This window comes from Petromyzon marinus, chromosome 52 (assembly GCF_048934315.1).
Source record: "Petromyzon marinus isolate PM22_M1 ecotype Great Lakes invasive population chromosome 52, UKy_Petmar_22M1.pri1.0, whole genome shotgun sequence".
In the NCBI taxonomy this organism is placed as follows: Eukaryota; Metazoa; Chordata; class Hyperoartia; order Petromyzontiformes; family Petromyzontidae; genus Petromyzon; species Petromyzon marinus.
Window position 1 is genome coordinate 2107875 of NC_133718.1, and position 14674 is coordinate 2122548.

At 53.9% G+C, this 14674-nt stretch overlaps 1 protein-coding gene across 1 annotated transcript in view; it reads left to right on the plus strand.

The window, feature by feature from the left end:
• The first annotated feature begins 723 nt into the window (after positions 1 to 723).
• LOC116953532 (uncharacterized) overlaps positions 724 to 14674 on the plus strand; it is a 47202-nt gene continuing 33251 nt past the window's right edge. The window contains exons 1-7 of the mRNA XM_076075108.1: positions 724 to 1110; positions 1590 to 1639; positions 6365 to 6583; positions 7089 to 7587; positions 12321 to 12679; positions 13336 to 13445; positions 13809 to 13850. Of these exons, the coding sequence (XP_075931223.1) occupies positions 6422 to 6583; positions 7089 to 7587; positions 12321 to 12679; positions 13336 to 13445; positions 13809 to 13850 (1172 nt within the window). The 5' untranslated portion in view covers positions 724 to 1110; positions 1590 to 1639; positions 6365 to 6421. The remainder of the gene's footprint in view (positions 1111 to 1589; positions 1640 to 6364; positions 6584 to 7088; positions 7588 to 12320; positions 12680 to 13335; positions 13446 to 13808; positions 13851 to 14674) is intronic.

The following is a 14674-nucleotide window of genomic DNA, read 5'->3' on the forward strand; positions in this document are numbered from 1 at the left end:
TCCAGGTGTGGAGATGCAAGGCAGCTGCCAAATCCTCTGAACGCGTGGACGTTCCTCAATGTGGAGGGGAAAACCGGAGGACATCAAAACAAAAATCCATGCGACCACGGGGAGAGAGAGAGAGAGACACGCAAACTCCAAACAGCAGGCAGCTCGTGGCCTTCATCCAGCAGTGGATAATGAGGGTATGGGTAGGTCTTCATCCAACAGCTGATCGACCATGGCATTATGACGAAGATATCGGGAGGCTTTAATGCAGCGGTGGATAGAAAATGACCGTCGACAAAACTGTAAATGTGGATTCACTCTTCAGCACACCGGTGGGCTAAAGCAGTGAATTATTTGTCTTTTGTCAACGTGACACTTTTTTTGCTGATTGGCCGTGTCGGGTGGTGGAGGGTTACGACACATTTATAAATAAACGCGATCTAACCCAAAAACCTTTATTATGAATAATATTGGTCGCGAAAGCCTACGTGTTAAACTAACTTGGGATGACTTCATCCAGCAGTGGATAAGACAGAGGATGATGACGGTGTGGGGGAAGATATTTACCGAACAGTGGGTAGCCCGTGAAGATGTCGATAAGAGGCCTTCATCCAGCAGTGGATAGAAAATGACCGAGGGTATTTTGTAATGGCCTGCAGCCAGAGACAGTCGCTACTGCTGCTGCTGACGTGGAGGGAGCTCTCATCCGGCTGTGTGACGGACGATACCTGCCGTTGGCTTCTTCACTACAGCAGCGGATAGAGCATGTCCATGTCTGTGTGGCTGCTGATGATGATGACGATTACGCTGCTGATGATGATGACTACGATGATGATGATGACGACGCTGCTGATGATGATGACTACGATGATGATGACGACGCTGCTGATGATGATGACTACGCTGATGATGATGACTACGCTGATGATGATGATGACGCTGCTGATGATGATGACGACGACGCTGATGATGATGATGATGACGACGACGCTGATGATGCGGCCGATGCTGTGAAGCGCAGCTGCGCCATCCCGGGGGAGGGGGGGTGGTCACGTGCGCGCCCGTGGTGCGATTGCGCAATCATCCGTGGGGTGGTGCCGGTGAAGCTGCATCGCTTGTGGGGTAGGAGGGGGAAACGCACGTGGTGGTGGTGTGGAGGTGGTGGTGGTGGTGTGGAGGTGGTGGTGGTGTGGTGGTGGTGGTGTGGTGGTGGTGGTGTGGAGGTGGTGGTGTGGTGGAGTGGAGGTGGTGTGGAGGTGGTGGTGGTGTGGAAGTGGTGGTGGCGTGGAGGTGGTGGTGGTGGTGTTGTGGAGGTGGTGGTGTGGAGGTTGTGGAGGTGGTGGTGTGGAGGTGGTGGAGGTGGTGGTGTGGAGGTGGTGGAGGTGGTGGTGTGGTGGTGAGGAGGTGGTGGTGAGGAGGTGGTGGTGAGGAGGTGGTGGTGAGGAGGTGGTGGTGAGGAGGTGGTGGTGAGGAGGTGGTGGTGAGGAGGTGGTGGTGAGGAGGTGGTGGTGAGGAGGTGGTGGTGGTGACTCAACTGCCCGGGCGGCGAGACGGGACCGGGGTGGGGGCTACTGAACTGAACCATCGCGCTCCGTTCACAGCGCACAGGGAGACGAAGAAGGAAGAGGAGAGGATCACGTGGCCTGACGAGGTGAGCGTTTGTTGATGTTGAGCGGCTGTTGCCTTCGCGAGACAAGTCGGGGATGTCCCTCCACGCACGCGTGTGTGTTGTGTGCGTCTGATGTGTGTCTGGTGTGTGTCTGAGTGTGTGTAGTGTGTTCTGTGTCTGGGTGTGTGTCTTGTGTGTGTGGTGTTGTGTCTGGTGTGTGTTGTGTTTTGTGTGTGCTGTGTATGTGGTGTGTGTTGTGTGTCTGGTGTGTGTTGTGTATGTGGTGTGTGTTGTGTATGTGTGTCTGGTGTGTGTGTTTTGTGTCTGGTGTGTGTTGTGTGTATGTGAGTAGTGTGTATGTGTGTCTGGTGTGTGTATGTGTGTCTGTGTGTGTGTGTCGCTTTGTTGGCAATGCTGATGAAGCATTGCGGCGAGAAGCCCGAAAAGACACCACGTGATAGCAAAGTGCGAAACAGCGGCGGCGGTGGGCGCTGAAGCGGCAACTTTGTCCTTGCTGGTGGGGCTACTGCCCCACCCCAACAGAGTGCGTCCGAGAGAGACGTCGAACGCCGTAGCGACCTTGGATACATGTTGTGTTTCTCATCAAATGATAATAATAATACTGAACAACTCGTATGATTGCCGCTATTGAACGGGACGGGCCATAGGGCGCCGCCGCCGCCGCTATAATTGGGTTGTTACTTTATAGTCCGAAATGAAAACGGGGTTGTTGGTACAGAATATAAGTTGATTCACTTAGGGCTGCGACACACACACAGTGCGCAAAGAAGAACGCTTCGAATTATCCGATTCTTTATTTACAACGACGGGAGAGCGAGAGAGCTAAAAGCGCCTTTGGGGAGAGAGTGTGCACTCGCGTGCAGGATACGCCATCGATTATATTATATTATAATCGATGGCTTTTATCGAGCCATCGATAACACTCTATAACACACACAAAATTGTTCCAGGGTAGTAAGTGTTATTTCCTAATTGCTTATGCCTCAAAAGTACAGAAAATTTATATTATCATTCCCCCACAAACTTTGTTTTTGTGACCAGGACAGTGATATTTTGAAATGTACATATTTTCAATGAGAAAACGTGGTGTGCATTTGTGTCTTTCGACTTAAAACTTTCGTGACTGCAGGAATTCGTATTCTTTGGTTCTTTCGGTGACTTCACCGAAAGGACACACAATTTCGATTTAAAGCTTTCGTGACTGCAAGGATTCATCTTCTTTGGTTCTTTCGGTAAAGTCACGTAGAATGAGAATAAAATAATAAATTGATAAAATAAAATAACACAATAATATTCTCACGACGTTCACATAAAGTCCTGGTCACAAAAGCATTTTCTGTACTTTTAGGCATAAGCAATTAAAAAATAACAGTACCCAGGAACAAAAATTGTGTTACATAGTGAATTTATCGACTTTCCAGGGGGCAGAGTGATCACGTGTGGGGGGCCAGGGGGGGGCAGGGGGGGCCAGGGGGGGCCAGGGGGGGTGTTAGGGGCTGTAGTTGGCCAGGACGCGTCAAGTCTCGCACAGCAAGAGGTGGATGACCGACGTGGAGTGGTTCGGTCGGCAGTCCAGGAACAGGGGAGACACTTCCCAGAGGAACGGCCACCGTGGGAGATGGAGCGGTGGAATCGGCCTGGCGGTGCAGGTGCTTGCGTGGATTTGTGATTTTGAACTTCGCAAAAAGTTGTCGTGGGAGTTTGCGGTGAAGGGGGAGAAGGGGCGGGGGGCGGCTTGTGGTGGCATTCATCCAGCAGTGGATCGATCATGGCCGATGGTTTGAGGATATTAAACTATGAAAGCACTGTACTGTCACGTGTGCATCTAATGGAGCGGTTCTTCGCCCATTTTCAGAGGGGGGGGGGGGGGGCGGCGGTGGGGCGAGGCACTTCAGCCGATAAGTCATCAGCCAGTGCGTGAGAGCCGCCACACATTTTAAAACCATTGGGGCTTTGCCAGCAGCAGCGCGCTGACGGTGATGATGGGGCCAGTGTTTTCACTCTGTGCGTTGTTGGGGGGGGGGGGGGGGGCGCACCTTCAGGGGCCGCACTGAAGGCCACCCAGGGGCCTGCAATGGCCTTGCAATGAAGAAGACTGCTCTAAATGTCTGAGTCAATATGCGGCTGAGTGTCTCCCCTCCCTTCCCCTATCATCACCTTTCCTTTTACAATCCTTCTCAGTGCCGGATTAAGCTAGTGTGGGGGCTGTAGCATATGTTGACAGTGATATTTTGAAATTTTACCTATTTTCCACAACATTCCAGACAGATTCAGCGCCAAGTAAACTTGGAGTAACTTCTAGAACTTTCTAGTAATATAAATAGTATAAATACAGTGGCCTTAAGCCCACCAGTTCAGTTTAGTTCCGGCTGCCTAAGTGATTACATATCTGCATTTTTCTGAGATGACATCAAGAGGCTGCAAGCATCCGGCAGACGCATTTTGCTATGTCTGCGGCCCATTTATCCAGACAAGAGCGAAAAAGTACTCTGCAAGCATCTGCTAAGATGTATGAGGCCTACAAGGTAAATTTCAACATGCCTGTTGGGGATCAAGACAAACCCTGGGCACCTCATTTCACCTACGAGCAATACAAAAAAAAACTCTGGAAGGTAAGATGGACAATTGTTGCTCGGAATTTTATGTTATAAAATTTGTTAAAATGTTTTTAATTGTAAAAGTTTTCAATTTTTAAATGTTGCAAGAATCTCTTACACATCAATCATGGGTGAAATAAATGTATTTTTGTAGGATGGTACAGAGGGGAAAAGAGAGCCATGAAGTTCGCTATCCCAAGAATTTGGCGGGAACCCACTGACCACTCATGCAACTGCTACTTCTGCATGGTGGACCCTTCCAAACGTCGGACTGGAAAGCATCCACCTGCTATCACGTATCTGGACCTTCCTTCATCCATCGCCCCGGTGCCACACTGCCATGACCTCCCCGTACCCACTCCTCCGGAGTGAGAGCAGCCGTCTTTAGAAGAGAGTAGCAAGTCAGAGAGCGAGGAAGACGTTGTAGATCTAGATGAGATTTTCAGAGGTGAAGCTGAGGAGAGAAACCCATACTACCCCAAACAAAGAGACCTCAACGACTTTATCAGAGATCTTGGTCTCACCAAGTCCAATGCCGAGCTCCAGCAGTGGAACTTGTTGGATGAAAGTGTGGAGGCCGCAGATCAGAGGATGTGTCACCAACCTTTTTGCAGCTTCTTCACCCGTCAAGATGGGCTCTGCTTCTGCCACAATGTGACCAGTCTGTTCGAGGCAATCGGAATCGCCTGTAACCAGAATGAGTGGCGCCTCTTCATTGACAGCTCATCCAGGAGTCTCAAAGCCGTGCTGCTCCATAATGGTAACAAGTACCCGTCTCTTCCCCTGGCTCACTCGGTGCGCCTCAAAGAGGATTACAACAGCATCAAGACCTTGCTGGACACCTTGAAGTATGATGAGTATGGCTGGGAGGTCATCGGAGACTTCAAAATGGTGGCATTCCTGAAAGGTCTCCAAGGCGGTTTTACCAAGTTTCCCTCCTATCTTTGGCACTGGTGGACCCCCGGAAGGTGCTGATGCCACCACTGCACATCAAATTGGGCGTTATGAAACAATTTGTCAGAGCTGTAGATAAGGAGTCGGCAGCCTTCAAGACTTCTTCCCTAAGCTGCCTGAGGCAACGGTCAAAGCCGGTGTCTTCGTCGGACCACAGATAAAGAAGATCCTGGAATGCAATGAATTCCCAAAGAAGCTCACTAGTAAGGAGAAAGCGGCTTGGGACAGCTTTGTCGCAGTGGTTCGTGACTTCCTGGGCAATCACAAGGTCGAAAAGTATGTGGAGCTGGTTGAGACTGGTGAAGAACCACGGAACAATGGGCTGTAGGATGTCCCTCAAAATCCATATCCTTGATGCTCATCTTGACAAATTCAAGGAGAACATGGGAGCGTACTCGTAGGAGCAAGGCGAGCGCTTCCACCAGGATATACTGGACTTTGAACGCCACTACCAAGGACAGTATAACGAGAACATGATGGGAGACGACATTTGGGGGCTGATTCGTGAAAGTGATTTACAGCATAATCGTAAATCTCGAAAAACTACTCGCTTCTAAATCTTTCGTGGTCATTTTTATATTACTTTAGTATAAATACATGTTAATTTTGATTCATATGTTGCTGTTTTCTGACTTTATGTGAACGAAAATACGCAAATTTGCCCGTTTATTTATTGAAAATAGGTAAATTTCAAAATATCAATGTCCTGGTCACAAAAGCAAAGTTTCGTGGGGAATAATAGCCATTTTCTATACTTTTAAGCATAAGCAATTAGGAGACAATGCTTCCTACCCAGGAACAAAAATTGTGTTACATCGTGTAATCAAAATCTGCATTGAAAAATAATTTCTATCACGATCCATGGTTCAGATAGCCCCGTAGGTGTCCACTGCATGTTTCGTCATTTGTATCCACTTTCCTCTCCGTCTTGCGCCAAGTAGTGGCCACATCTTCCTGGCACCAATCTCTTTGGTTTGTTGCCCCCCCCCCGCACCTCCGATCAGCCACGGTTGGCTACGTACGATGTGAAAGAAGTTCGACGCACAGTGCGTTCATCATAGGACACGTGGACAGGATGGTCATGGATATTCGAGTAGAGTATTGTCTACGGGAAATTCAAACTTCATGACATCTGGCCAACGTGTATTCGTCGTTAACACAGAAAAACACGAACGGTTGTGTTGAACTTCCGCAGGGGCGTCTGTCTGTGTCTTTTTGCGTCTCTTTCTCTGTCTCTCTCTGTGTCTGCCCGATGTTGCGCCGCTCGCGCGTCAATGTGAGACCCAACGTGAGCAGGAAGGGGGAGCCGGGGGGCTGCCCCCCCCATGGACCGGAGGTCCCAGGGCAAGTCGGCGGAGAGGGTCCTGCCGAGGCACCCATTCGGCCCGCCGGCTCCGACAGCAGGACTCCGGCGGTACCTGACTGCGCTTTCTGGCTACGGTCGAAAAGCGTTTCATTCATTTATTCCATTCCATCTGTCTGTAATGGGGGGGGTCACGATCATCATCATCATCATCATTGTGAACATCTCCCTCTTAACTGCAATGATCGCGGGGGCGCCACGGATGCCTCGGTCGCTAGCTCTCTCTACTGCTACCTTTTCCTTCGCCCAGCCCCCTTTGACCTCTGCAACGCCTGCAGGGACTCAGTCCGCGCTGATTTGCTGCCGAACCGAAATGTTTTCACGGTGACGTCCTCATTACCGGGCCGAGACCGTCGCCAGCTTGCTAGCCACTCGAAGACGCGGTTTAATAACGCGGATGAGCAAAGCCTGGATTCGAACCCAGGTGCTCGGTGGCCGCGGCTTGGGGCCCTTCGCCTGGGAGCCGCCCCGGTCACCTCTGATGAGCGGTGACATTCAGCGACGTCTTTGCCCGGTCTTCGCACAATGCGTTTTTTCCCTTTCTTCCTCTTCCCAGAAAGATTGGGCAGAGAAGCCATGCGCCCTCCCATCCCGTTTGCCTGGCCCGGCCGTTCCGCCGGCTGGCCCCTGTTCTACGTCACTGCCGTCGCTGTGTTCACTCGGAGACCCAGGAGGGTGCACTGCCACAGAGGGTGATGTTTCCTCCACGGCCGCTCCTCTCGGTGGCAGCAGTGGCCGAGAAGAAGATTACGCGGGGCACGGCAAACCTGTCGGGCCGAGCCCGGCCCCCGTGTCTTCTCAGAATGCCGCGGTGCGCTCCCAGAATGCACCTGGCCGTCGCAGCCGCCCGTTGGTACAGCCGAAGCTGGGAGCGCGGCGCGCGGGCTCTGTTCGGGCGATGCCGGTGGAGGCGGAGGCGGCGTCAGCTGCCCCTCCGGAGGAGACGACTGCTGCAGAAAAATCCGTTTCGCCGAAAACGCCTGGGAAACTTCAGCCGAATTGCGCGGGAAAAAATGGGCATTCATATTTGGGTTTTGAAGATTCGTCCTATGCAGGTGTGTGGAATTCGGCTTCTCGTTTCTAACGTCCCTTCTCCTTCCTGGAATTGTTGGCACTCACGTGGGGGTCTGCTGCTTTCTCGATCTGCTTCCTTCGAACGTTGAGTGGTGACCTGGACCACCACTCCCTCCTGTCCTGGACCACCACTCCCTCCTGTCCTGGACCACCACTCTCTCCTGTCCTGGACCACCACTCTCTCCTGTCCTGGACCACCACTCTCTCCTGTCCTGGACCACCACTCTCTCCTGTCCTGGACCACCACTCTCCCCTATCCTGGACCACCACTCTCTCCTGTCCTGGACCACCATTCTCTCCTGTCCTGGACCACCACTCTCTCCTGTCCTGGACCACCACTCTCTCCTGTCCTGGACCACCACTCTCCCCTATCCTGGACCACCACTCTCTCCTGTCCTGGACCACCACTCCCTCCTGTCCTGGACCACCACTCCCTCCTGTCCTGGACCACCACTCTCTCCTGTCCTGGACCACCACTCTCTCCTGTCCTGGACCACCACTCTCTCCTGTCCTAGACCACCACTCCCTCCTGTCCTGGACCACCACTCCCTCCTGTCCTGGACCACCACTCTCTCCTGTCCTGGACCACCACTCTCTCCTGTCCTGGACCACCACTCTCTCCTGTCCTGGACCACCACTCTCTCCTGTCCTGGACCACCACTCTCTCCTGTCCTGGACCACCACTCTCCCCTATCCTGGACCACCACTCTCTCCTGTCCTGGACCACCACTCCCTCCTGTCCTGGACCACCACTCCCTCCTGTCCTGGACCACCACTCTCTCCTGTCCTGGACCACCACTCTCTCCTGTCCTGGACCACCACTCTCTCCTGTCCTGGACCACCACTCTCTCCTGTCCTGGACCACCACTCTCTCCTGTCCTGGACCACCACTCCCTCCTGTCCTGGACCACCACTCTCCCCTGTCCTGGACCACCACTCCCTCCTGTCCTGGACCACCACTCCCTCCTGTCCTGGACCACCACTCCCTCCTGTCCTGGACCACCACTCTCTCCTGTCCTGGACCACCACTCTCTCCTGTCCTGGACCACCACTCTCTCCTGTCCTGGACCACCACTCTCTCCTGTCCTGGACCACCACTCTCTCCTGTCCTGGACCACCACTCCCTCCTGTCCTGGACCACCACTCCCTCCTGTCCTGGACCACCACTCCCTCCTGTCCTGGACCACCACTCTCTCCTGTCCTGGACCACCACTCTCTCCTGTCCTGGACCACCACTCTCTCCTGTCCTGGACCACCACTCTCTCCTGTCCTGGACCACCACTCTCTCCTGTCCTGGACCACCACTCTCCCCTATCCTGGACCACCACTCTCTCCTGTCCTGGACCACCACTCCCTCCTGTCCTGGACCACCACTCCCTCCTGTCCTGGACCACCACTCTCTCCTGTCCTGGACCACCACTCTCTCCTATCCTGGACCACCACTCTCTCCTGTCCTGGACCACCACTCTCTCCTGTCCTGGACCACCACTCTCTCCTGTCCTGGACCACCACTCCCTCCTGTCCTGGACCACCACTCTCCCCTGTCCTGGACCACCACTCCCTCCTGTCCTGGACCACCACTCTCCCCTGTCCTGGACCACCACTCTCTCCTGTCCTGGACCACCACTCCCTCCTGTCCTGGACCACCACTCTCCCCTGTCCTGGACCACCACTCTCCCCTGTCCTGGATCACCAATCTCTCCTATCCTGGACCACCACTCTCTCCTATCCTGGACCACCACTCTCTCCTGTCCTGGACCACCACTCTCTCCTGACCTGGACCACCACTCTCTCCTGTCCTGGGCCACCACTCTCTCCTGTCTTGGACCACCACTCCCTCCTGTCCTGGACCACCACTCCCTCCTGTCCTGGACCACCACTCTCTCCTATCCTGGACCACCACTCTCTCCTGTCCTGGACCACCACTCTCTCCTATCCTGGACCACCACTCTCTCCTATCCTGGACCACCACTCTCTCCTGTCCTGGACCACCACTCTCTCCTGTCCTGGACCACCACTCTCTCCTGACCTGGACCACCACTCTCTCCTGTCTTGGACCACCACTCCCTCCTGTCCTGGACCACCACTCCCTCCTGTCCTGGACCACCACTCTCTCCTATCCTGGATCACCACTCTCTCCTGTCCTGGACCACCACTCTCTCCTGACCTGGACCACCACTCTCTCTTATCCTGGACCACCACTCTCTCCTGTCCTGGACCACCACTCCCTCCTGTCCTGGACCACCACTCTCTCCTGTCCTGGACAACCACTCTCTCCTGTCCTGGACCACCACTGTCTCCTGTCCTGAACCACCACTCCCTCCTGTCCTGGACCACCACTCTCTCCTGTCCTGGACCACCACTCCCTCCTGTCCTGGACCACCGCTCTCTCCTGTCCTGGACCACCACTGCCACCACTCCCTCCTGTCCTGGACCACCACTCTCTCCTGTCCTGGACCACCACTGCCACCACTCCCTCCTGTCCTGGACCACTACTCTCTCCTGTCCTGGACCACCACTCTCTCCTGACCTGGACCACCACTCTCTCCTATCCTGGGCCACCACTCTCTCCTGACCTGGACCACCACTCTCTCCTGTCCTGGGCCACCACTCCCTCCTGTCCTGGGCCACCACTCTCTCCTGTCCTGGACCACCACTCTCTACTGTCCTGGGCCACTACTGTCTCCTGTCCTGGACCACCACTCTCTACTGTCCTGGGCCACTACTGTCTCCTGTCCTGGACCACCACTCTCTCCTGACCTGGGCCACCACTCCTGTCCTGGACCACCACTCTCTCCTGTCCTGGACCACCACTGTCTCCTGACCTGGACCACCACTCTCTCCTGTCCTGGACCACCACTCCCTCCTGTCCTGGACCACCACTCTCTCCTGACCTGGGCCACCACTCCTGTCCTGGACCACCACTCTCTCCTGTCCTGGACCACCACTGTCTCCTGACCTGGACCACCACTCCCTCCTGTCCTGGACCACCACTCCCTCCTGTCCTGGACCACCACTCTCTCCTGACCTGGGCCACCACTGCTGTCCTGGACCACCACTCTCTCCTGTCCTGGACCACCACTCTCCCCTGTCCTGGACCACCACTCTCTCCTGACCTGGATCACCACTCTCTCCTGTCCTGGACCACCACTCTCTCCTGGACCACCACTCTCTCCTGACCTGGACCACCACTCTCTCCTGTCCTGGACCACCACTCCCTCCTGTCCTGGACCACCACTCCCTCCTGTCCTGGACCACCACTCCCTCATGTCCTGGACCACCACTATCTCCTGTCCTGGATCAACACTCTCTCGTGTCCTGGACCACCACTCTCTCCTGACCTGGACAACCACTCTCTCCTGACCTGGACCACCACTCTCTCCTGACTTGGACCACCACGCTCTCCTATCCTGGGCCACCACTCTCTCCTGTCCTGGACCACCACTCTCTCCTGTCCTGGACCACCACTCTCTCCCGACCTGGACCACCACTCCATTCTGACCTGGACCACCACTCTCTCCTGACCTGGACCACCACTCTCTCCTGACCTGGACCACCACCCTCTCCTGTCCTGGACCACCCCTCCTGACCTGGGCCACCACTCTCTCCTGACCTGGACCACCACTCTCTCCTATCCTGGGCCACCACTCTCTCCTGTCCTGGACCACCACTCTCTCCTGTCCTGGATCACCACTCTCTCCTGTCCTGGACCACCACTCCTGACCTGGACCACCACTCTCTCCTGTCCTGGACCACCACTCTCTCCTAACCTGGACCACCACTCTCTCCTGTCCTGGACCACCACTCTCTCCTGTCCTGGGCCACCACTCTCTCCTGACCTGGGTCACCACTCTCTCCTATCCTGGACCACCACTCTCTCCTATCCTGGACCACCACTCTCTCCTATCCTGGACCACCACTCTCTCCTATCCTGGACCACCACTCCTGACCTGGGCCACCACTTTCTCCTGACCTGGACCACCACTCCTGACCTGGGCCACCACTCTCTCCGGACCTGGACCACCACTCCTGACCTGGACCACCACTCCTGACCTGTACCACCACTCTTTCCTGACCTGGACCACCACTCTCTCCTGATCTGGGCCACCACTCTCTCCTGTCCTGGGCCATCATCTCCACATCTACCCCACAGTCCTTCACATCCCTTGTCCACCTCTTACAACCACCTTTTCCTCCCAGGCCCACCCCTTGATCTCATCCCCGGTCCCCCTCCACATCACGGCAGTCATATGTATGTGCGTTTGTCTGTATGTTGAACGTCTTTCGCACCGTACATAGCCAACCATGCATATCGGAGGTGCGGGCGAAGGACAGCAAACCAAACAATGTATATTTTTACACATTTACTGGGCATTTTCACGTGTTCGTCACTTACAGGGAAGGGTGCGGCAGGTTTCTGAAATCCCCCCTGCCCCACCACCTCAGTCCACCCAGCAGAACGCATTGGGCACATCCGCCGTAAGTCGATGGTCAGGCGGCGTGCGGCGAAGTATCTGTCGGGTGCTTCCAACACATTCGGAAGAGGTTTGGCTATGTACGGTGCAAAAGAAGTTCCAAATACGTACTTGCCCGCACCTCCGATTAGCACGGTTTGGTTATGTACGGTGCGAAAGCAGTTCAAAAGACATGCACACAAATCCTTTTTACATCATTGATGCCGCGATTCCAATGTTCGGTGCACGAATCTTCCCAGAGGAATGGACGCCCTCGTCCGTATCGGGCAGCGGTGGCGGCGGTGGCGGCGGTGGTGGCCGTGGCATCCGTGGCAGCGGTGGGGTAGACCGGTCAGATGAGACGACGGAGCTTCAGGAATTGACGCCGCTCAAGAAGGATGAGGGGGGGGAGGGGAGCGTCGCCAACGAGTGGGGTTCCGACGATGGCCGCTCTGTGGACGAAGGCGAGAAACCCCCTGCAGAGGAGCGGGCAGGCGAGGAGGAGGCGGAGGAGGAGGATTCCTCGCTCTCCAAGAAGCTTCTCGTCAAGGAGTTTGTTTTGATGAAGAAGGCGCAGATGCTCGCCGACATGGTGCAGGACGACCATAGGAAGAAGCACGTGCGTGCGTGCGTGTGTCTGTGCGTGTGTGCATGCGTGAGTGTGCGCGAGTGTGTGCCTGAGTGCGTGTGTGCGTGTGTGCATGGTGTGTGAGTGTGTGCGTAACAAGTGGGCGTGTGTGGGGAGTGATAGTGTAGCGGTTAGCGCTACGCTGCACTACGAACCCGGCGACCCGAGTTTGATTCCCGCTCACGGCGAACACCACCAGTGACGATTATCTGAACCGGTCCTGGGCCTCCTCTAGGTCGACTCGGCCTCAAACTAGTACCTGGTGCAGTGTGTAAACATCGCCACTGGTGAAACAAAGGCGGTCGGGCGTGTGCCGTTCTGGCCTTCATAGGGGCTATTCGCTAACAGCACTTGCCCCTTGTAGTCTGTTAAGGCTATTCGCGGGACCTTTGAATTTGTGGTGTGTGCGTAACAAGTGAGTGTGTGACGAGAGTGTGAGTGTGTGATGTCGTGCGTGCATGATGCGTGTCTGTTCTTGCGTGATGTGTGTGTGTGTGATATGAGCGTATGTGTGATGTGCGAGTGAGCACGTGCCGTGTGCACGCGTTGGTGTGTGTGCGCTTGCGTGATGACAAAAACGCCGCATGTTCGGTTAAACTCGTTACGCGCCGCTAAACTCACCGTGTTGACCACCGTGTGAACTGCAGCAGATGCAGAGGAGCTTGAAGATCTCCAGGGAGGACTATAAGGATGTGGACCACAGCAAGATGAGCATGAGGCAGCTCCTGTACTGGATTCCTAGCAACAACCCAATGCTGTGAGCACGTGGACAGGAATTTGCTCCTGATGTTGTTTTTGCCAAATTCGAAATCGATCGATTGCCATTGCACATGGCAACTGATGATAACCGTACAATCGTGATGGATATACCGTGTTGATTGTGATGATGGACGTACGATAACGATGATAATGACGATGATGATGGATGTACAATGATGATAGATGCTACGATGGTTGATGGAGTTACTATGATGATGACGATGGTTAATGTACTTACGATGGTGATGGACTTTCGCTGGTAATGGACTTTCGATGGTGATGATGATAATTCTAGAAGTACGATGATGATGATGACGTTGAACGGACGTTACCAGCCTCGTGTCTCCGCTTTGCACCGCAGGTCGACTCTGAAGGAGGAAAAGGAGAAAGTTGTCGCTAAAGAGTTACGTCGCTTCCATTTATTTCGCTTCAACCGCCTTGGCATTTTGGGGGGATTGAGAGGGCCAAGCCTTCCGATACCGGAGGCTCGGCCAACCCTTGGTAAACTCTGAAACATCAGAGGTTTTTTTTGGGTTAGATCGTGTAACTATAAATGTGTCGTTAAACCCGCCACCACCCGACACAGTCAATTAGTGAGGTTTGTCACGTAAACAAAACGTGCCCAATGACGTTACTAGTTCAGCACTAACCGGTTGTGTTGGAGAGTAACCGCCACTGCAACATTTACAATTATAGTGTAGTGTATAGTGTAGTATACTAGTACAGCACACCGGTGTGTTGGAGAGTAAACTCAAAAAAACATTTACAATTATAGTAGTGTGTAGTGTATAGTGTATATTAGGACAGCACTAACCGGTGTGTTGGAGAGTAAACCCACTACTACATTACCAATTATAGTGTAGTGTATACTAGTACAGCACACCGGTGTGTTGGAGAGTAAACCCACTGCAACATTTACAATTATAGGGTAGTGTATAGTAGTGTATAGTGTAGTGTATAGTGTATACTAGTGCAGCACACCGGTGTGTTGGAGAGTAAACCCACTACTGCATTAACAATTATAGTGGAGTGTATAGTGTATACTAGTACAGCACACCGGTGTGTTGGAGAGTAAACCCACCACATTTAAATTCGAGCAGCGTGACGTTTCGCTGGAAATTACAATAACAACCAGCATCATCAGGCGACGGGCAGAATTGTCGGGTGGTGACGGGTTTAACGACACACTGACATTTACGCGATCGAACTCAAAAAAAAAACCTCTCG